Here is a 23,931-nt window from a genome sequence, read left to right as displayed (position 1 = left end):
GTTTTAATTAACTGGAAGTTCTGCATCCACAGGTGATGTAATATCAGAAGCTCAGACACATTGGACCCAGGGATTCCAAGGACAGTAGTGCATGTGCATGCGTGTGTGTGTGTGTATGTGTGTGTGAAAGAGAGAGAGAATGAGAGAGAGAGAACGAGAGAGAGAGAAAGGGAGAGAGATGGTCTTCTGCTACTCCCTGAGAATCTCTTAGGACTGTCTATGGGATCTGTCTTGTACTGTAGCAATATCTAAAACAAAATAGGTCTCATTTTGGATAACGGAACTTTGCAGTTTTTGCACTGATGTAAAGCAATACAAACAGCAGAGAGCCAAGCCCTTCTGTGAACTAAACAGACTTTCTGGTTTCTTCTTACGTGAGACAATATTAACTAATTCAGTTTAAATTAGCCCCTTTGAACTCTCAGTTCCTGAAGCACTTAGTCTTATTCACAGGATAAGTTCCCTATAAAAGCGTCCTGATAAACAAAAGGAAACCTCAGAGTCATGGTTTGAGTGTTAAAACAAATGTGACCTTATTTTGCACTCAATGCAGATGAAGCAGGACATGCTAAATGGAACTGATGAATTAAAGCACCTTTAATTTGATATCTCAGCTTCTTCCTCATATTGCTGATATGCTGAAATCATTTAATAAAATGTGCGCTGAGTGTGGGGTGGGGTGTAATTCAGTGATAGAGCACTTGCCTAGCATGCACAAGATCCCTGCTTCTTATCCCCAAAACTACAAAGAAAAGAGGAAAACCTTTAAATGTATACTGAACACTCATTGGTTACAGGGCAGGTAAGTGTCGGGATGTGGTAGGGAGCCAGGCAGAGTGATCCTTGCCCTCAGGGAGCTTGGAGGCTGTAGCCAGAAGCTCTGACTCTATTCTCAGAATCTCTTTGCAGGTGTCTGTCTGTGCTAGAGGGAATTCAAAAGCAGCTTTAAAATGTTTTCCCCACAGCAGAGCAGTATTAATCAGAATGGGAAGAGGGGAACTGCTAATTCCACACACAAGATAGAAGGATATGTGCCTTTGTTTCACGTCTGTTTTCCCCACATAAGAAGCAGCCAACTTCACTGATTATATACTGTTGACAGTGACCTTTCCATTTTTTTCTCTTGAAAACATGTAATTCAGTGTGAAGTATCTATTGGTGGACTGCAAGTGTGAAGAATTCTCAGGATAATGAACTTGATTTTCCCTTTGAAATGCAATTCACATTTGTGAAGTGTCTTTTACATAGAAGGTATGGAGCAAGGTGCTTCACAGGCATTATCTCATTTGAGCCTCACAATCGCCTCTGATGTAGGCATCATTAGCCAGCTTTTATGAACAGGATGAAAGGGGAAAGAGGAAATGGCAGCTTAGGCTTGGAAAAATGCTAATTCACTTCCAGGGAATGAATGAATATGCTTCCTATCTTCTTTCTCTTAGACAGATTTTGATAAACATCTTTAATATTAATACCTGCCTTACATTTGCATACTTCTCTCAACTTTTCAAAGCATGGTCACCTCTTTCATATTTCATCTGATGCTCATGCTAGCCCTGTACTGATAACTGTCTAGAACTATTTGATGGTGTCTCTTTGTAAGCCTAAACCTCTGCAAAGAAACTTGCTTTTATCACACAGTCAAGGTTCAGGACTAAGCCACTAGTGATCTTCCTTCCAGAAATCAAACCTACGCCTTCATTTGCAGGGTCTCTCTGGGATGGTGTAATCTGCTGTGTGAGAGCAGGGGACATTAGTACTATCATATCAGAACTGATTGCTGTGGTTACAACAGTCCCAACATTTTAGAAATGTAGGTGTCTGGGTTTTCCTGGCACCCAGTTTTGCCTGAATTAATGATAGCCGAAGGGAAAGAAGAGCCATGAAAAGAAGGAAAAAGACATTTCTGTGTGTTTGTCTGGTGAGGTGTATTTATCCTTAAAAAACAACGACAAAAAAAAACAAAAACAAAAAAACCAGAAACCAGTCTAAATGAAGCAGGGAAGCGGTGACAGCAGATGAAGCATAAAGCAGGTGCTTTCTTAATTGCTACAGCTGGTGCCAAATGTTTGGCACAATTTCTCTCCTCATTTTCGATTATTGGCATGAGTGCTCCTTTCACTTTTTAGCCGAAGCATCTGAGAAGAGTCTCTGAACCTTCTCTGCTCCTCTCACTTTTACAGGACAGGAAGTTTTTCTTCAAAGATTATAAATAAACACAATCCTTTGGGTTTTATATTTGTATTTGTTTTATTATATTTTATTGCCTCAAAGCAACTCATTGGCTCTAGAAAAGGAAACTGGCTTAAATGCAACTTGATGTTTTATTTAATTTTGCCAAATTGCTATGAGTTGAATTTTTAATTTATTTCAAAAGATTTGATTCAACCGCTCAGACTCATCGGAGTGATCTTGACTTCAGAATTGAATGTTCAAACCCATAGCCTCCTGTGGTGGTTTATTTTAAAACAAAGGTTGTTAAATTCTCCTATCAATGTGGCATATTCATTTTGCTATTGGATTTTTCTCCTTTTTGTGGTGAAGGCACAAGTTGTGAAAATATTGACTGCAAAGTTATTTCATGCCTTGTCATTCCATAAAGAGCAAACACTGCCCAAAGCTTATGAAGAGCCAACAGTGTGCTGAAAACAGTACAAGGAACCATGGAGAATCCAAAGATAAGCAAGACATGGTCTTTCCCTTTCAGCTGGTTTGGTCCCTAACGGAAAGTAAAAACGTAGGAGGAATAACATGACACAGTTCAGGGCAAAGCAAAGCAGCACAATAAAGTAAAGCACAGGTGTGTCAGTGACTTCTTTGTTGTTGCTGCTGCTGTTCTTGCAGTGCTGGGGACAGAACCCAGAGCCTCCACCATGCTGAGAAAGTGCTCTACCACTGAGCTTCATCCCCAATGCCTAGCAATTATTTCTGCTGGCAGATCTAGCATTTTAAAAATTCTTCATTTTCCCCCTTTCTTAAGGTAACTCTGCTTAGACAATGCTATTCAAGTTAGGCATGGTGGTGCATGCCTATAATCCCAGTGACTGGGGAGGCTAAGGCAGGAGGATTGTATGTTTCAAGCCAGCCTCAGCAATTTAGCCAGGCCCTAAGCAGTGAGAACTTGTCTCAAAATATAAAATTAAAAGGGCTGGGATGTGGCTTAGTGCTCCTGGGTTCAATCCCCAGTACAAAAAAAAAAAAAAAATTACTCTACTTAAGGCAATATTTGAATTCTGATGCATTTCCAACACCTTTATCTCCTATTGACTTTATTCTGCATATATAAGAGACCACAAAGGCAGAGAGAACACACATAGGTTTTTTGGTTTTGCAGTACTAGGGATTGAACAAGAGACACTCTACCATGGAGCTACATTTCCAGTCCACTTTTAATTTTTTTTTTTTCTGCTGAGACAGGGACTAACTAAGTTGCCCAGGCTGGCCTCGAACTTGTGATCTTCCTAAGTCTCCTGAATACATTAGGATTGCAGGTGTGTGCCACCATACCTGGCCAAGCACATAGTATTGAACTAAAAAAAAAAAAAAAGTACAAACCCTATTCTTATACTGGAATTTTATTTCAAATTACATTTAAAGAAGAGGGAAAGAAAAGCCGGGCGTGGTGGTGCATGTCTGTAATCCCAGTGGCTGGGGAGGCTGAGGTAGGAGGATTGAGAGTTCAAAGTTAGCCTCAGCAAAGTGAGGAGCTAAGCAACTCAGTGAGACCCTGTCTCTAAATAAAATACAAAATAGGGCTGGGGATGTGGCTCAGTGGTCAAGTGCCCCCGAGTTCAATCTCCTGTACCGAAGAAGAAGAAGAAGAGGAGGAAAAGGAGAAGGAGGAGGAGAAGAAAAGAGAGAAAACTTATGTACATAGAGAGCTTCGGAGACTTGGGTTCTGGTCCTGTTTTCACTTTCAGCGTTTCTGGGTCCCTTAAGACCTACCTGGGTGGTTTCCAAAACCTCTTTTAGTCTTAATGGTTTGAGGGTGATGTCTCACATCTCAGTCCTAAACGAATCCAGCGCTGTCCTGTAGGGAGGAAAGGAAACTGAAGGCTAGAGGGAATATCCGGGGCGCCAGGAGGAGGGAAGAAGGAGCACTATTTGGGTGAGATACTCTTGGCCTCTGCTCTCTCAGTTTCCTGTTTAAATACCACATCATTTGTAGTTCAGAGTTGCTCAGTTTATACCAGGTCTGATTCCTTCTCATTCACAGGAAGTGTTGCACTGACCCCTAAGAGAGGATAAGTGTGGCCTAGTCACCTGCCCACCCCTCAAAACAAACAACCAAAAAACCCAACCAAAGATGTAAAAGTGAGGTTCTCAAGCTAGTTCCAGTTTGTGCTGCATTGTGTCTACAAATAAGCCTTGAAGGCAAATCAAGTGAATTCTTAAGAACTGCCAGAAGGAAATGGGGGAGACTATGGCGTGAGAGCGAGAAATGCCATTTCTCTCCACAGTTCTTTCCTGTCTCATTTCACAGGCAGCAGTCTGATCCAGGACCTGATTAACCGCATGCCCATAGGATACTGCTGGTCCCCTAACAACCCCCTCCCTCAGGTTCTTCCTGCCCAGGGCACACGCTGTTCTCCTTCCTCTAATCTCCACTCACCTGGCTGCTCCCTTAGGCTCTGGTTTATCATGAATCTGTTACCTGTCATATCACATCTCAACTCTAGTTACTTACGTTCATTATATATATATGAGAGAGAGAGGAGAGGGAGAATAATTACAGAGATTGAACAAATTCACATTCATCACATTGCATAGTTACTGTGTGTGTGTGTGTGTGTGTGTGTGTGTGTGTGTCTAAAGTCTACTCTCTTAGCAGATTTTCAGTATATAACACAACAACATGAAGTGTAATCACTATACCTACATCAGATCTCCAGGCTAATCCCACATAGGTCAAAGATCCCTGCCTCTACACCTATTTCCCAATTTGTGGTTCTTAAACTTTTAGATACATTGGAACCATTTGAAGGGTTTGTCCAAACACAGATTGCTGGACCTGTCCTCCAGAATTTCTAGACTCGGTAAGGGTAGGACTAGGGTCAAGCCCCCCAATTTGCATTTCTAGTAAGTTTCAGGGTGATGTCCATTCTGGGACCACAGTGAACCATTGCTCTAATTCCCTTCTCTGATCTTAGGGAGAGAGGTTTAGCTTCTTACCTCGTCTTCTCTGAGATGGAGCTCCTACTCATAACGATTTCCTGTTCGTGGTATCAGTATCTGCACCATTGAAAATTCCTTTACTGCAGGTTCCAAACACCTCTCATCACTTCTGTTTTAATTAATCTTTCTCACGTCTACATAACCCAGCTCTAACCAACAACTCAACCATCTTTCCTCCTGCTGCAAACTTTCCTGAACTTGATCTTCACTTTTCTTTTGACTTTTTATACACGCATTTTCCTTTCCATTCCCAGAAATTTCCCAAGTTGCTGTCCTGATACTATTTGAAAAGTATCATATCCAATGGGATTTCCTTATTTTGTAATAACAGTAGTCAATTTTCTTTGTCTTCAATTCTGTTCCAGTCATGTATTAAGTACTACATAGATAGTTTATATACAGAAACATTTCATGTAAGGATTGGCCTTCTGTCAACCTCATGATTGAACTAGATATTACTTTACAGATTAAAAAAATAGTATCAGATAAATTAAATAATTTACCCAATAGCTCAAGTGAGGAAACCAGGATTGGACCCAGCTCTGACTTCGCATTCAATATATATAAACACTTCAGTAGGTACCCCTTATCTATATGTTGCAGGCACCTAGTTAATGCCTAAAACCACAGAGCCCTACATATGTTGTGCTTTTCCTGTACATATGTACCTATAATAAAATCTAATTTATACATTAGGCAAATAAGATTGACAACTATAACTACTAACAAATTAGAACAATTGTAACAATATTCTATGATAAAAGTTATGTTAATGTGGTCTCTTTCCCTCTCTCAAGAGATCTTATTGTACTGCAAATCTTAGCAACATTAGCATAGCCTTTCTTTTCCCTCTCCTTTCCTTATTGAGAACTTACACCTTTTCACTTAAAGGAAGCACTTCACTATTACCATTTGGCATATCCAAATTGCCAGCATCATTACTCTTATACTTTGGGGCATAATACAGGTTTCTTAAATACAAGCACTCTTATACTACAACAGACCCTCTGATACTGAGGTGGTTACTAAGTGATTAACAGGGAGGTAGTATATACAGCACGGATACACTGACAAGGATAAGTCACATTTCAAGCTGGACAGAGCAGTACAGTGTGAGATTTTTACTATGTTACCAGAATGATGTCAACTTAGAATGTACAAGTTGTTTATTTCTAGAATTTTCCATTTAAGTTTTGGACCACAGTTGACTGTGGGTAACTGAAATCAGGGAAAGTGAAATCACAGATAAGGTGGGACTACTGTACTCCAGAATAAGCTTAAAACCCCCCAGGGACCTGTTAAACTATTAAGTTCGAGTTGTAGTGCCAGAGGTTTTGAACTGGGTTGAGGCCAGGGCACACCTGTCTGAATCCTTAACAGTCCCCTAGTGATTCTGATGTGGGTGTTCTTAAAACCAGAACCACATATCTTTTGAGAAGTAGTCCCCTGTATCCCTGTAGTGACATAATTGGCCATGTCCTCTCCTTAAGCACTTTCCTGGGTTGCTATGATACAACATTTTTTTTTCCTTTTCTTTTTTTCTTTTCTGATTCTGTTCTCCATTTCCTGCTTCCTCTCCTGCCCATATCACTGCCCCCAGACTCTGCCCTCCACCTGCTCCTCTCTTTGCTATTTGTCCCCAGGAGCAGTGCTCCAACTTGGGCAGATGGTTCCCCACCTTGCCCTTCTAGTGCCAACCTCCTGGTGAGAGTCACGGAGCAGCATGAAATGATTTTGGAACAGAGATGAGATTCAGCCCCAGTTCTGCACAAAACCAAGAGGCAGGTGACATTGATCCAGATGCCCCATCACCCCACTCTGCCCTTGCCCTTGGTCTTTCCTCTTACCCAGGAGACCTCTGTGCTTTGCAGTTTCCTAATCAAATCACTTCAGCAAAACAGCTGATTATTTTACACTGTCACACTAATGTGTTAACTCTCTCAGTCATTTGCATTTTTAAAGCCTTTTATTTCTCTTTGTGGATCCAACTATTGTTCATGTGTTGAAGATGTTTTAGGCTTCACTTAGCAGACTGGGGACTGAATCAGGACTGAGGAGGAAGGAGGGTGATCTGGCTTGGGAGGGGGCCTTTGGTTCTCCTCAACATTTTCTGGAGCTTAGACTCAAAAGCAGCTAGTAACACTGCTGGGAGGGTACAGCTTGGCCTTTCCGGTCTCCTGTAAACCCCAGGGCTCTGGGCAGGGAGAAGCAATAACTGCAACTCCTGCAGATCTGTCCCTAGAAGTGCAGAGGGTAAGGACAGACTGGAGCTGGCAGTTTGGCTGGCTTTCTGCCACCCCTACCCTCACCCTTAGAATGACTGACTCTTCTTCTTTCAAGTCTCAGCTTAAGCGTTCTCTCTTACAAGCAGCCAGCTCTGACCACTGTGCTTACAGAGGACCCTCTTGGTGAATCTCTATATCAGCAGCTGTTTTCCTTCATTGCATTGATCTCAGTTTGTAATTATTTTATTTACTATTACACCTGTCCCCAAATGGAGAGTAAGACTCAAGAGGACAGAGACCATTTCCAGCATGATCCCTAATATGCTCACTGCATAATGCTGGCTCGTAGTAGATAGAAAATATCTGCAGCAGAAAGAGTTAGACCTTCATCACCCGGGAACTCATTAGTCCTTGAACTGCCCCCAGCAGCTATCCTGGTGCTGAAAGCCTGAGGCAACACAGAGCAATGTGTTCACATTATTGCTGGGATGGGGTAAGGGGTACCTTGAAGAAAATTATGAAAGACTTTGAAATAGGCAAAAAAAGATTACTGTGTGTGTCTAGCACACTGTTGAGTTGTCTAGATTTTCATTGTCTTTGACTTGTTACAACCTTGTAGAAAACTGATAGGGATACAAATGATTCTTTTTTTTTTTTTTTTTTTTTGGCATTTTAAAATATTTGTTCTGTTTAGATAGACCTGACAGTAGAGTGTATTTTGATATATCATAAATAAATGGAGTATAATTTAGGATCCCATTCTTGTGGTTGTATATGATGTGGAGTTTCATTGGTCATGTGTTCATATATGAACATAGGAAAATTATGTCTGATTCATTCAACTGTCTTTCTCATTTCCATTCCTTCTCCCCTTCATTCATCTTTGTCTAATCTGATGAACTTCTATTCTTCTCTCCTTCCCTCCTTCATTGTGTGTTAGCATCCACATATCAGAGGGAACATTTGACCTTTGTTTTTTTTTGTGTGACTGGCTTATTTCACTTAGCATGATAGCCCCCAGTTCCATCCATTTACCAGCAATGCCATAATTTCATTCTTATTTATGTAAGTGATATTCCACTGTGTATATATACCACATTTTCTTTATCCATTCATCTGTTGAAGGGCACTGAGGTTGGTTCCATAGCTTAGCTATTGAGACAAATGATTCTTGTCCTTAAGATGCAAATGAATTTTGTCTGGTGGACAAAATTGAAAATTGCCCTGCATATTGGCCAGTTTCACACCAATGTTGAAATTCATTTTAGCTTTCCTACAAATTCCCCTTTGAACTGGTTATAACATCTAACTGATTACTCATTACTTAGAAAAATAAAACCTCTGGTATGTTGATTTTATATTTGTACATGATTTACAATTTTAGTTTTTTTTGGGAGCGGGTACCAGGGATTGAACTCAGGGGCACTTGACCACTGAGCCACGTGCACAGCCTTATTTTGTATTTTATTTAGAGACAGGGTCTCACTGAGTGTCTTAGCACCTTGCTTTTGCTGAGGCTGGCTTTGAACACATGATCCTCCTGCTTTAGCCTCCCAAGCACTTGGAATTACAGACATATGCCATCACACCCAGCACAATTTTATTTTTTTAAATAACTTTTTAAAATTGTACTTCACAAAAATCAAGAACATTAGTGCATCAAAGGAATATAACAAGAAAATGAAAAGTCAATCTATAGAAAGGGAGGAAATATTTGCAAATTATATATAGAATCTATGTGCAGAATATATAAAGAACTAAAACTCAACAACAATAAAACAATGAACCAAATTAAGAAATGGGCTAAGAATTTGAGCAACTCTTCAAAGAAGATTATACACAAATGGTCAGTAAGCATATTATAAGATGTTCAATACTATTGGTCATTAGAAAAATGCGTATCAAAACTACAATGAGATACTACTTCATAGGTACTGGGATGTATACAATCATAATCCTAATTGTTTTAAAATGGGAAATAAATGTTGGCCGGGATGTGGAGAATGTAGGACTAGAAATTGGTGTGTTTGCTGTGGAAAATAGTTTGGTGGTATCTCGAAAGATTAAACTTATAATTTCCATATGACCCAATAGTTCTACTGCTAGGTATCTATACAAAAGACTTGAAAGCAACTTGCCCAGATATTTGTACACCAATGTTCACAGCAGCATTATTAACAATTGCCAAAAGACAGAAACAACTCAAGTATCAATCAGTGAATGAACAGATAAACAATTGTGGTACGTAAGTACAATGGAATATTATTTAGCCATTAAAAGTAATAAAATTTTGCCATCTGCTACAACATGGATAGACCTGGAAAACATTATGCTTAGTGAAATAAGCCAGACAAAGAAGACAAGCATTTTAGGATTCCACTCGAGACACCTAGAATAGGCAAATTCACGTGTCACAGAAAACGGAATAGAAGTTACAGGGGCTTGTGGAAAAGGAGTATGCGGAACTGTTGTTTAATGGATGAAGAGTTTTTTGGGAGGAATGATGAAAAAGTTATGGGTGTAGTTAGTGGTGAGTTATGTAACATTATGAATATACTTAATGCCACTGAATTGTCCACTTATAAACGATTAACATGATAAATACTATGTTTTAAATCTATCTATTTTATCTATTTTACCACTATTTTAAAAATTACCTTTTAACACGGGGTCATGGCCAGATGTGCATTTGAGAGTACCATGGTGGAAGATGGAGATTCTAAAAGCCTAGTCCGCAGTGCAGCTCACTTACTAGCTGTGGGACCCTGGATTAGGCAGAGTTGATAGCTATTGCTGACTGTGTTGGGACATCCATCAGAAAGGAAGGAGCCAAAGGAGATGTCTAGGTTTCTGGATTGAGCACCCAGGGGGATGGTAATGCCTTATAATATGATGAAGGAAGATGGGGAGGGAATGGGGAGAGTAGTGGAACTGCAGTTAAAAGTTCAGTTTTGGTCACATAAACTTGCAGATAACCGCAAGGAGAGGCATTAAGTGGGGAGGTTAACTGAGCTCAGTAAAGAGGTCTAGGCTGGAGTTTTAAACTGGGATACGTCAATATGTAGCAGTCCTCTGAGTCATAGGAATGACTGACAGAGTTAAGTAGAAAGAATACCTGTGTCCAGCCCTGAAGATCAGCATGTGACTCTGAAGGCATAGACTCTGAGGAAGAGGGAGAGCTCTTTAATTATATGACAATATTAACAATCAGGATGTTGAATCTCAAAATCTAAATATCAAACTTTACTTGAAAATTAAGTAAACTGTTCCAGCAATTCGAGCCTGAATTTCCATTGTATGCCTCCTACATTATTTAACAAAATTCCTGACAATAAAGTATGTGTCAAAAACTTTCATTTTATGAATACTAGTATTACTTTGATGTTGTTGCTTTTACACAGTCCAAATAAGGAGGACGTGAACTCTCCAAGTCCCGTTCACCACTGTTTACCTGAACCCATTCAGTCACTTATGTTTTCTCTGTTTGTTTAAGTAGTTTCATTTCCTACCACCTGTTGTCACCTTTCAGGTAATTTATTAAGACACTTGTGTTAGTCAATTTTTTTTTTCAATGTGACCAAAATACTCAATAGCAACTTATTAATGGAGGAAGGCCTTATTTGGGTTCATGATTTCATGATTTCAGAAGTTTCAGTCCATGATCTGTTAGCCCCACTGCTTTGGGCCTGAGGTGAGAGAACATCATGGCATATAGATGTGGCAGGAAAGTTGCTCAGTTCATGACAGCCAGGAAGGGGGGGGGCGGATATGAATGACAGTGAATATTGGAGAGAGATAAAGGGCCAGGGAAAAGACATAGTCCCCCAGGGCAACCTCCAGTGACCTACTTCCTCCAGTCATGCTCCACCTGCTTACAGCTTTCATCACTTTCCAACATCCATTCAGTTATCAATGGCTTCATCTACTGATAAGGTCAGAGTCCTCTTGACCCCATCACTTCCTAAAAACTCCATTTCTCAACACTGCTACATTGGGACCAAGTCTTCAATTCATGAGTCTTTGGGGAACACTCATATTCTAACCATAACGACACCACTTAGGGAAATTGCGTACCATTTGTGGTGAGTCATCTGACCACATAGAAATGATGATGTGTCATTCAGTGCATGACTTACTTCATTGGACATTTTACTTGATCGTACAAGCATACTCTACGTGGTCAATTTAGTGTTCATAAAGTGGTAAAACTGTGTGGTTTAGTCAACAACTACTTGGTGACTGCTTACACCTTACATGGAGAGAGGGGGTATTGGGGGTCACTGGGTAGGAGACCTGAGATGACATTGCCAAACTCTTTTTCTTTGGAATGCAAAGCCAGTAGTAGCACAGTTAAACCCTGTGGTTTAAGTATTTTGAACACAAAGTCCTCTGTCTCTGAACTGTTTCTGGTCTCCTGTCTCTCAGAGTTAGGGGTTCCTTCTCTATAGTCCCACAGTTTTCTGGGTCTATTCCTAATGTTGCTCAAGTCAGTGTACTGTAATTACTGTTTCTGTGTCTGTGTCCCACCAGAGGTGAGTCTTACGGTGGGGTTATATCTGCTCCATGATTATAGCCCCTGGCTCAACCAGTTCTTGAGCAAAGATCCAGAGATACAGCACCCACAGGCCTTCATATTATAGTGGCTCTCTCCCTTTGCATTTTCTGAATGAGACATGAAATCTTCATAGCCATATATATTGTCATACATATATTTTGTATGACAAAAAATCAGTACATCCATTTTTCGGTGACATTTAGTGTTCCTGGTTTCTGCCTCATATCTCATCTGTCCCGGTAAGTGTCTCTCTATCTCTTAATCACAAGTTCTTTATCCACAACTGTCCCAGAGAAGGGTTTTATAGACAGCCTGTCTCTGTTCTGGTCTCCTGGGAGCAGGCCTAAAAACTGACAATCAATTCATTTAGCTAATTGGTATACTGCTGTCTCTCCCTTTTGCTTTTCAATGTTCATTCCAACCACAGTTTGTTCAGAGTGACCTCTCTGGCAACCTCCTCCAGTCTTTCACAAAAGCAAGTGAGTAACCTTTGACCAGCATGCAAAAGATAGCCACTGGACTGTGCCTCTGTTCAAGGACCAAACTTTGCCATGGAGATTGTGGAACTGCCTCCTTCAAGATCTGGGCTTATAGATGGACGGGAAGTACAGGCTGACCTTGCCAAGTGTTCAAGGCCTGGGCACTTTTAGTCCTTTGGATGCTGACCAGAGTCTTTCTCAGCACTTACAGAAGCCCCACCTGCCTCTGCCTCAGTGCATACAGGAAATTTGCCTCTGAGCATGTAAATATTTATATTGCATAATTTCTGAGGCCCCAGGAAATTTCACCTATCCACTCTCCAATCTATTCTTTCATGCCAAAAATTGTTTTAATTGACAAAATGTCCAATGATCAATTAGAATCAAAGTTTTAAAAACTCCTAGGAGCAGTTAAATTTTTCAAAATGTGAACTTTTTATTAAATACAACACACATACACAAAAGTGCACAAATCATAGGTGTCAATGAGTCACTCATACAATGAACACCAAACACAGAACACTGACATTTTCTCAGAGCCCCCTGCCTCCTGCCTTATGCCCTCTTCCAGGCATGTTCCTACCCTCCACCAGGGAAACCACTATCCTGGTTTAGAACAAGAGAGATTACATTATTTAGTTTTTTAAATTGGTAAGGTAAAATATTACGTATTTATTGTGTATGACATATTGTTCTGAATACATAGTAAGGAATGACTAAATTTAGCTAATTAATCTATGCATTATCTTGCATAGTAATCATATTTACTTGTTTTGTCCTTTATATAAGTGGTCACATATGTATGTATTCTTTGGAGTATGGAGTGCTGCTTTTACTCAGCATTATAGCTTCATCTATGCCATTGCACATAGTTGTAGTTTGTTCACATTCATTGCTGTATAGTATTCGACTGTGCAAATAAACATGAATTACTTAATTATTCTAATGTTAATGGACATTTGGGTTGTATTTTAGACAGCTTTTTTTTTTTTTGCTGTGACCAAAGGACCTGATAAGAACAATTAGAGGAGTAAACGTTTGGCTTATGGTTTCAGAGGTCTCAGTTCATAAACAAACAATCAATTCCATAGCTCTGGGCCTGAAATGGAGCAGAACATCATGGCAGAAGAGTATGGTGGAGGAAATCAGCTCAAAATATAGCAATCAGAAAGTGGAGAGAGCTCTGCTCACCAGGGACAAAATACAAATACCAAAGGCATGCTCCGGTGACCCACCTCCTCCAATCACTCTCTACCTACTTACAGTTACCAACCAATTAAATTATGTCTGTGGATTAATGCAATCATTAAGTTAAGGCTCTCATAACCCAATCATTTCACCTCTAAACATTCTTGCCCACATAAGCTTTTGGGGGATGATTCATATCTAAATCAAAACAGGTTGCTTTCAGTTTTTTCCTTACAAGTAGAGCTGTTATGAACAGTCTAGTTCAGGTCTTTCAGTGAACTGTGGACACTTCTCTGCTGGAAATACACTGAGGAGTGGACTATATGGGACATAAGATATGCATATTCAGCATTCGTGGGTACCATCAAACACAACATAGGTGTAGACTTTCCAAGGTGTTCGTACACTTTATATTCCTACAATCATAAAAGTTAAAGTCATGTCATATCTTTGCCAACACTAGATCTTTTTCAGTTAGCTATTCTGGTGCATATGTAGTGGTCTGATTTTTAAAGTTCTTATATATACTGATAATCTATTGGAGACATTTTCTCCCACTCTGCAACTTAACTTTTCATTTTCTTAGTAAAACATTGTACATAAACAGAAGTTCTTAACTAAATTAATAACAAATTAAGAAATCACTTTTTTCTTATGGTTATCACCTTGCATGTCAAAAAGTTTCTGGCTTTAAGAAAGATATCATGAAATATCATGAAGATTAATTTTCTTACTGTATTATTCAATTAACCCAGAACTATTAATTTAAAAAACTACACTTAACTCTATGCCATTAATTATGGGACTTTGCATGTATAAATCTGTTTCTGGACCACATTTGAGAAACTGTTAATTGTTAAACTTATTTTCTGAAAGAATGCCTGTAATCTGATTCTTTCTTCAAGCAACATTGGTTGCACACTTGCAGTGAGCTGGGAATCATCTCATCTACGTCATTTCATTTTAAATTTCATCAGTCCTATGATAAAGGTATTATTATTACCCTGTTTTATAGATGAGGAAGTTAAGACTCAGAGAATTAAAGAACTTGTCCAAGGTCTCCCAGCTAGTGAGTGATAGAATTCCAAACCTAACGTGGGTCTGGCTGACTTTGAAGTCAGAGCAGCTTTTGACTGGGAGAGGAGCAAAAGCAATGGGTTGGAAAAGACAGGGACAGAGAGGACTGGGGACCAAAAAAAAAGATGAACAAATGAAGACTCAGTGAAGAATGCCTAAAACAAAGTAAGCAGAAAGCATAATTTTGCGTGAAAGAATTCCTTCAGTCTTTTGCATGTCTTGCTATAGCTTCACATTTCCATCCAAAACCACCTTATCATTTCCCAAGACAAAGCCATTTCCTCCATTTTTATTATTAGGGTCCTATGTTCTTTTAGTCTCTTCAGCTTTGGAAGCATCTTTCACTTCTGTATCCTTCATCTTCTATGCCCAATGAGTCACAACTTCTACCATTTATTTCAACTCACTCTTAAATTCTTCATCTGTATTTCCAGCACTTACTGCTGTCTGTTCTGATAAACCTCACTTTTACCTCTCCTGCCTGCAGCTATTTCTGCCTTTCTGCATTTCATTAGCAGGATAATAAATTATTATTATCCTGAGCTATATTCCTATATTCCTAGCTATTTTATTTTATACAAGGTCTGGCTAGGTTGTCAGGCTGGCCTCAAACTTGTGATCCTCCTGTCTCAGGCTCCCTAGAATTGGGGTTACAGGCATGTGTCACCAGGCCCAGAGGATAATATTAAAACACTGCATATAGTGTCTCCTCTTTAGAACAGTAGTGAACATTTATTAAGCTTTACTACATACAGGCACTAGGTTAAACTCTTCAAATGCAACCTCTAAATCTATTTTCATAATAATACTAAGAAGTAGTTATGTTTATTATTTTCACCTTATAGAAGATTAGAAATGGAATTAATTGATGCTCAAGGTCACATAATTAGTAAGGAGCAGAACAAGAATTTAAATATAAATTTGAATCAAGATTTCTTCCCATCCAAACCACCACCTTATTCATTACAACTCTAGACAAACACTGTAGCCCACAATTCAAGAACACCTCAAATATTGTTCCAGCTTCCCTTGATGATCTTTCCTTCACTACAACTTTTAAAAAGTTCTGCTCTGGCTAAAGTACTCTCTCATATCTCCCTGCGAAACCCATGGATATTTTACCTCTAATCTTTCACTGAGCCCCTATGACCTTGACTATCTCCTCTTCCTATCTCCTCTTCTCTTATTTACAATCTACATTGAAATCAGCTTAAGTCCCACTTCCTCCCACAAAGCCTTTCCCACCTCTTAGTGATCTTTCTGTTTCAACTTATCTGTAACTTTACTCCATTAAAATGAATTCTAATCTTTCTAGGTATCAGATATTGCCATGGACCTTATTGAAAGGCATATATATGATAGTCTATAGCATGAGTTTGGGAGTCAGTTGTATTTGTGTCCCCATTTACTTGCTCATGACTCTAGGATGGATAATTTTTCTGAATCTGTTTTTATATATAGGGAATGATAGTACCCACTTCATTTGTTCAGTGGATTATTTTGAACAATTGTTTGTGTCTGGTACTGTGCTGAGCACTGAGGATTTAAAAAGAGGCATGTGCTCTGACCTTGAGGAGCTTGAGGAAGACAGGCACAGACTAAATTATTAGTGTATATGTCTGTAGCTAATTGCTACAGAAGTTAACATGTGCATCTCATAGTAATCCTACCTAGTCTGTGGGAGAGTTTGTCATGAAAGATTTTTTTCCTTCACCTAAGCTAATATTTGCAGGATAAACAGGTTAGGCAGACAGGTAGGACTTTCTGAGTTGAGGGAATGGCAAATTTGAAGAAGTAATCATGTTGAAGAAAACAAGCAAGCCCAGTAAGGCTGAAGTCTCATTAAATATAGTTGGGATTGAGATGGCATATGGGTCTGGCTATCTATTGGTATATTAGAAACCACCTCCAAAAGTAGTGGCTTGAAAAATATTTAATTTGCTTATGAATCTAAAGTCTGGATCAGGCTCAGTGGAGACTGCTCATCTCTGACTCCATGTCAGCTAGGAAAGGAGAGAGACAGGAGCCAGGGTGAAGCTCTATCTTTTGCAACTTAGTCTCTGAATTCTTAGCATTACTTCTACTACAGTCACTGGCATGCTAACCAGATTCAAGGCAGGAATCAAAGGGTCAAATTACCATGGAGAAATATCAGTGTTATGTCATAAGAAGAGCATGTTTAATGGGAAATATTGGTGTGACCATTTGGGGAAATGGAAATTTGTTCAAAGATATAAAGTATTATCAGAGTGTACATTCATAGTTTGTATTAGAAACATTACCTAATATTATTACCACCATCATCCCCAACTTCCCTCATTACCTCTCATACCTACCATAGCGTTTGTTGTGTTATTTGAATTACCCAGGATTGACGCACATTTACATTTTAATTTTCATTGAAATAGCACATTTAATATATTGGGAGCCACAGGTTCATGTCATTTTCTAGGCACTTGGCATATGACAGAATATATAGTTGTTATTATTCTACATGTTCTTCTTTTTTACTAGCAGATCTTCAAAGTTAAGGATTGGCTTTTATATATCCATACCCCTGATGACTAGGATAGTGCCTTGCTTAGGAAGACACATAATAAATATTTGTATCTTTTATTGTTATTGAGCTATAATTGCTAATTTGAGATTTTTCTGATCAGGGAGGTTTCTTTCCTTTATTAAAAATTTTTCCAGTACTATGATTGAGCCCAGGGCCTCATACATGCTAGGCAAGTGTTCTACCACTGAACTGCACTCCCAGCCTTCTTATTTTATTTTGAGACGGAGTCTTGAACTTGCAGTCCTCCTTCCTCAGCCTCCTGAGTAACTGGGATTACAGGTATGTGCCACCACACCTGACTTGTACTATTTTTCATTCAGATCATGTGATCTCTCCTGAACATATATAACATATATATTCTATTTACTCTCTTTCGGTAGTTACTACCTCAAAACGAAAAATGGAATTTTATATGAATGGACTGGTAGCAAAAAATATGACATTCTTAGAAATGCTGGAACCAGAAGCTACTGCCCACACAATCCATGTGTTGGGGGAAGGGGAAGCCCCATCTTGCAGAGAGATAAGTACTGCACAGTTCCAAATTCTCACCAGGTTTGTGGCTTTAGGTTCTGTGTCTCTCTTCCTCATGTGTTTTAAAAGGGGGGGGGACAATAAGAGCAGCACAAATTTGTTGTAAGAGTAGAATGAAGCAACAGATAAGAAGATACTAGGAATGAAAGAAAAATACTAACAAATGTCAAGTGTTGGTAGAAAGGAAATTGGATACAAGGTACAAATGTGTTTGATTTTTAGAACAAAGTATATATTTTAGATAGTTATCAAAATAGGACTGCAATATAGTATAATGTTAAATCATGAGGCTTCCTATCACTTCAAATTTTTTGGGCAAGCATTTTTACTGAAGTATAATCCAATTACATTTGAAATAATTAAATTTACAATCATTTAACTTACCTTACAGCTTTTCAAGATCACATTCACTACACTGGGCAAAGCAGGATAAATCTATAATTTACAGTCAGGGATAGAAGGAGACTTGAACTGATAAGGATATTTTTATCTTCTGTTTTGGGCAAAAATGTAAAATGAATGTGCACCGAGTGCCAACTTTTTTTCTAAAAAGGGCCCGCTGCAAAAGCCAGAGGCATGCCAATTCAATTCAACAAATATTTAATTAGCGCCTGTGATTTCCAAGGCACCGTGTTGGGTACTGAGGAAGAAGCAAAGATGAATAAAGACTGATGCCAGAGGGAGACAAGACCTAAATCCATGAACTAGAGTGAAGAGCAGAGCAGGGCGTCATCGTGTAGGAAAGGCACGACGCAGGAAGAATCTGCTGGCACTTAAAATAATGTAAATTTTCCTGCTTGAGGGTTTTTTTCCCCCTCTCTTCTAAGATTCTATTTTGGATCCCTTTTCACATGTGCCAGGTCGCTTGTTGGCAGAGAATCACGACCCCGTGAAATCTCTCCTACTCTCTATTCTTTCTTTCCTGGCAAATTAGATGAGTTCTTCTGCCACCAGCACTGCATTTGGAACAGAATCTATTGTGTGGGTGGTGAAACGATGGAAAGTTATTTTTGTTCTAATTTTGAGAACTGCTTTACAGGGAGGAGAGGGGAAAGGGAGCGGCTGATCTGAGGCTGAGATGCTCGGCGAGGATGCTCCGAGGAGGCGTTACTAAGGTTACTAGAGAGAGGACGGCAAATGATAAGCAGGCACGGTTTTTTTTCTAAAACAAAATATATTTTCAAATGACGGGCGTGGGCTGAGCTACGGGCAGTGCCACACAGTACTACATGTTGGATTCCCTAGCTGGGAAAGGAAGGATGTCCGGGAAAAAATTTAGAGCTGCGACTTTGCAAAAACAGCTTCTGCTTCCCCTTTCGGGCCTTTTCTCTTTCCGTTTTTGTTTCCCGGAGCTGCTCTGATTGTAGCACAAGGTCGGCGCACCCGGGGCCGGTGCCTTTTAGGTGTAGCACACCTCCGAGTCGGAGCGGAAGTGGTTCCCGGTCGGGACCCGTAGAGAGAGGTGGGAGCGGCGGCGATGGTTGTAGCAAAGCTCTGTGGCCAGAGCGGACCAGATCGACCCTGCGGCGGTTGCTCAGTACGGGGGCGGTAGCTGCAGCTGCCACGACTCACGGGGCGAGCCTGGAAGAGCAGAGAGGAACGCAAGGGAAGGGGTGTGTCTCGAGGGCCGTGGTATATTTGGTGTCGGGAGAAAGACCTTGAAACTTGTTCCTCGTAATAGTTAATGGCATTCTTTTTACTTTTTGATAACAGATTCTGGAGACACTCGAAGTTTCCGTTCACGACATTTTCTCGGCCCTTCTCAGTTTATTCGTAAACTGATGTGAGAGCTTTTTAGTGCAACCTCTGAGTTAAGGTGCGTATGGGGCAGAGGAAAAAAGAAATGGGAGAGTGGGAGCAGGATAGAAGGTGGTATGTGGGACGAGGGAACGAGATGATGATCCGAAAGTTAACATTCACAGGGTTTATGACGCCGTTCTGACACGCTTTAGATGTGGTAATTCTTTTACTCGGTACTCTCAATTCGTCTTATGTTACAAATGGTGAAACGGAGGCTGAGAGAGGTTAAGGAACATGTCCAGAGAAAGGCAAATGAAAAATGTAGAGCCAGTCTTTGAATTATGGCAGGCTGGTTTTAGAACACGTTTCCAGGCTCCACATTGTGGTCCTGCCATCAAGATATGATGGGAATAAAAGGGCTAGAAGTAAAAGGGTGGTATAACTTGAACAGATGTGATAAGATGACTGGAACTAGAGTTTGCTCTAAAGGGTGTGAAATCCAGGTATGTAAGGCAGGAATGAATGTAAACCAGGTAGAGTTGAAACTGTGGCCATCTAATCTCCATTTTCAATCTTGATTGGAGTCTCTCACTCTGTAGAATTCTGTGGGACAGGGAAGAGAGGTCTACATCTGCATATCTAAGAAAATAGAATTACAGAAAGATCATTCGATGTAGCTACCTTATTTAACAGATGAAGTCCAAAGAAATGAAGTGACTTACTTAAGGTAGTTAAGACTGGAAACATCCTCTGTAGTAGATCCAATACAGTGAAGTTTAGGGAATTGTTTCCTCTTTTCTGCTTTTTTTAAATTGCCATCACAAATGTTAAGGCTTTTTTTTTTTTTTTTTAACTTGCCATTACAAATATTAAAGTTTCAAAAAAATTGGAGTCTTCTGACCTAGAATGGTTACTGTAATCCATATGAGTTGAATATTTATAATATCAAATAGTCAAGTAATCCATCCATCCACTATTCACGTGGGTCCCAAGATCAGTGTGATACTGGAACCAGAAACTTCTTCCAGTGCAGTTGTCTTCTTCCAAGAACAACTTTCAGCATTTCTGAGAATGTCAATTTAAGAAGGAATGGAAACAAAACTAGGCCAAAGAGTAAGGTAGTTCACCTTGAATAAACTTAAAATGGAAATCTCTACATATGTTGGGGAAAAAAAGCAGTAAAATTTTCATCAATTGATATTGCACCATTCATAAACACCATAATTCTGATGTGATAGAGCTAATCATATTCCTATGATGCATTTGGAATAGTTGAAATTATGGTCTTAAAAATCAGATCAGTTTAACCACTTATTTGTTTTGTAAAATTAATTTATGTAACTTTGTCTTTGATTTTTTTTTATTTCATCCCTGAGATAATAGTTCCTAACTTGCAGAATCAGTCATTTTTGAAATGTACTTGGCCCAGCGTCTAGGACAAAGGCAGTCTTATATTGTAAGGCTAGAAGTGCGGTCTGAGAAATGAGTTGTTATGCAGTTTTATCCTTGTGTGAACATGGTAGTATACTAGCATATCTAGATGGTAGAGTCTACTACACACCTAGCTATAATGGTTTAGCCTATTGTTCCTAGGCTACAAATCTATACAGCATGTTGAATAATGTACAGTATTTAATATTGTAAGCAATTATAATACAGTGGTATTTGTGTACCTAAACAAATATAAACATAGAAAAGGTACAGTAAAAATACTTGACAAGAGGAATTTTTCAACTCCCTTAAATCTTGTGAGACTGCTGTCATAGGTGGTCTGCTGTGGAGGTGCATGACTATGCACAGTAACAATGACCATGAATCAGATAAAAGTAGTTCAGTCACTTGCAGCTTCTGGGCTTGGTTTTCAATGGAAAGGCCAAAGAGTAACTTCCCATGTTTTTCTAACGGCAGTTAAAGGTGAAAATATTGATGCATTTTTCTGAAGTGTAAGTTTGTTATTTCAAAGTGAATCCAAATTTTAGATGACTGGATAACCCATGAACAGTGGGCATACCATGATCCTTTAAAATTATTGTGATTACGATCTCTTATTTTTTAGCTTCTGTTTCCTGAACGATTGATAAATGAGGTTTTAAATAACTGACTTTATATTCTTTTGCAGATGCATGGGCATGGAGGCTATGACTCTGATTTTAGTGATGACTGAACATGGGGGAGAATCGAGTAAGAGGAAAAAAGGTAATTATCATCCTTTTTTAGATTGCTATGAGGTATAAATAAATAATGTTAAGTTTGGAATCATGCTTACATGTGAAGACAATGGCTTAGTGAATGAATTTTTATTCCTTAAGCTACAAAAAATTGATTCAAAATTGGAGAACAATTGTGGGAAAAATAAGAAAAAGTCTGTGCTGTAAAGGGGTTTATTGAAAGGGAAAAAGGAAAAGGGAACGAAATGTAAGGTTTCAGATTTCTCTGTTGCATGTAGTTTTTGGAGTCGGTTGGTTCTCTCTTGCTAGTTCTTGCCTTCAAAGTGAGGTTGGTGTGCAGAATGGTATTGTAATACAGGATGGTTCTTTTGTTTATATGAATAAGCATGTAAATGGAAGAAGCTCATGGAAGGTTTTATTGAATTGAAAGGGACAAGAACTGGGAGCACATAGGCCTGGGCATCCTTTAGGGGTATTGTCATTGACTTTCTGTGTGCAGAAACTTTTTATCCATTAACTCAGGAGTGGTTGACTGATTCATACTAACTGAACCTATAGAAATCAATTTATTTTCTACAACGAGAGCAGTATATTAGGCAAAACTGGTACTGAACATTTTTATAAGCGGTTTAACCAAAAATAGTAATAATTATAATAAATTACATTTTATAGTGCTTTATATATTCTAGATTTTCCTTTTAGAGTATTATTTCATAAGAATAGAATTTGAGCAAATCTAGTTGAATACTCTGCTCCTGGGTTATATTTACCTATACAACTAGACTTGATTATCTTTGGTCTATATCCTCTATAATCTTTTTCCATATTATTTATTACCAAAAGCCTCCTTATCACCGCTTTACAGAAAAATTAAGAAACTTAACTGTAATAAGATTAAGGTGTAACCAGGCACAGTGGTGCATGCCTGTAATCCCAGCAGCTTGGAAGACTGAAGCAAGAGAATTGCAAGTTCAAAACCATCCTCAGCAATATAACAAGGCCCTAAGCAACTCAGCAAGACTCTGTCTCGAAACAAAATATAAAAAAATGCTGGGGTTGTGGCTCCATGGTTCAGCACCCCTATATTCTATCCCCGGTATCAAAAAAAAAAAAAAAAAAAAAAAAGATGAAGGTGGTAAGTCACTGAGTCAGGATTTGAATTAGAAATCTGGGGTAGACTGACACTAGAACCTATGTATTTGTTAGTTTTATCTTCTTCATTTCATAGGTATTAAAGTTAAGGAGATATAAAATGTTTCATTAAAGATCAGCATGTCTTTTTTAAGTTAAGACTAGGCTTTTTTAAGTTTGGAATTATGCTTACATGTGAAGACAGTGGCTTAGTGAATGAATTTTTATTCCTTAAACTACAAAAAATTGATTCAAAATTGGAGAACAGTTGGTGAAGTCCTTGCCTAGCATGTGTTAGGCCATGGGTTTGATCCCCAGCACCACAGGCACACACAAAAACAACTTGAATTCTTTAAAACATGTTCAATTATGAAAATATAAAAAATTAGGAAATGCTCTTTAAGAAAAATTAACTCTTAATAATTTTTATTATTAATACACCAGGACAACTGAAGAGGACTTTCTGCTCAAAAAGCCATTTCAGAAAGAAAAGCATGGAAAAGTGGCTCATAAGCAAGTTGCAGCAGAATTGCTGGATAGGTATGGTATGTCAATGTAAATTACATTCCTTGTTCTAAGATGTTTTATAAACTCAGGGACTAAGGGATTGGATTATATTAGTTAGAATATATAGACATTTGAATTTGCTTAAAATAAAAATTTCTTTAACAGGGAAGAAGCAAGAAACAGAAGGTTTCATCTCATAGCTATGGATGCTGTATCCTTTTTAAATTTCTTGATTTTTATAACTAGTAGACTATTTAAAAAATTTTTTTTAATCGCATACTCTTGTGAAATTAAATAGACCTTTTCATGTTTAGGGTTTAAGTGTTTATGGATGTAGAATTTTGCCATTTGTACTTTTGGAAATATTTAAAGACAAAAATAATGAAATGTATTACTATCATACTATAAATAGGCTTATAAAATTGTGAACCTGCAAATATTTTTTCCAACTTGCTTTTGTCAAGGTTTTAAATTCCCTTTTCTACACTTATCTTTAGTCACATCTTAATTTATTCTCTTCCTACCTGGTTCTTGGCTATTTAAGTTCTCTGCAGAACTTGTATTTAAAATTAGATCTCTTTGTACACTGTCCCCA

At 38.7% G+C, this 23,931-nt stretch overlaps 1 protein-coding gene across 1 annotated transcript in view; it reads left to right on the top strand.

Annotated features, from left to right (window-relative positions):
• The first annotated feature begins 19,218 nt into the window (after positions 1 to 19,218).
• The window catches only part of LOC124984732 (protein FRA10AC1), a 31,069-nt gene continuing 26,356 nt past the window's right edge, over positions 19,219 to 23,931 (top strand). Inside the window, 6 exon segments of the mRNA XM_047552709.1 lie at positions 19,219 to 19,403; positions 19,504 to 19,606; positions 21,650 to 21,691; positions 21,693 to 21,725; positions 23,272 to 23,369; positions 23,502 to 23,547. Of these exon segments, the coding sequence (XP_047408665.1) occupies positions 21,650 to 21,691; positions 21,693 to 21,725; positions 23,272 to 23,369; positions 23,502 to 23,547 (219 nt within the window). The 5' untranslated portion in view covers positions 19,219 to 19,403; positions 19,504 to 19,606.

Source organism: Sciurus carolinensis, chromosome 5 (assembly GCF_902686445.1).
Source record: "Sciurus carolinensis chromosome 5, mSciCar1.2, whole genome shotgun sequence".
NCBI lineage: Eukaryota > Metazoa > Chordata > Mammalia > Rodentia > Sciuridae > Sciurus > Sciurus carolinensis.
This window is presented reverse-complemented; position numbering and strand designations above follow the sequence as displayed.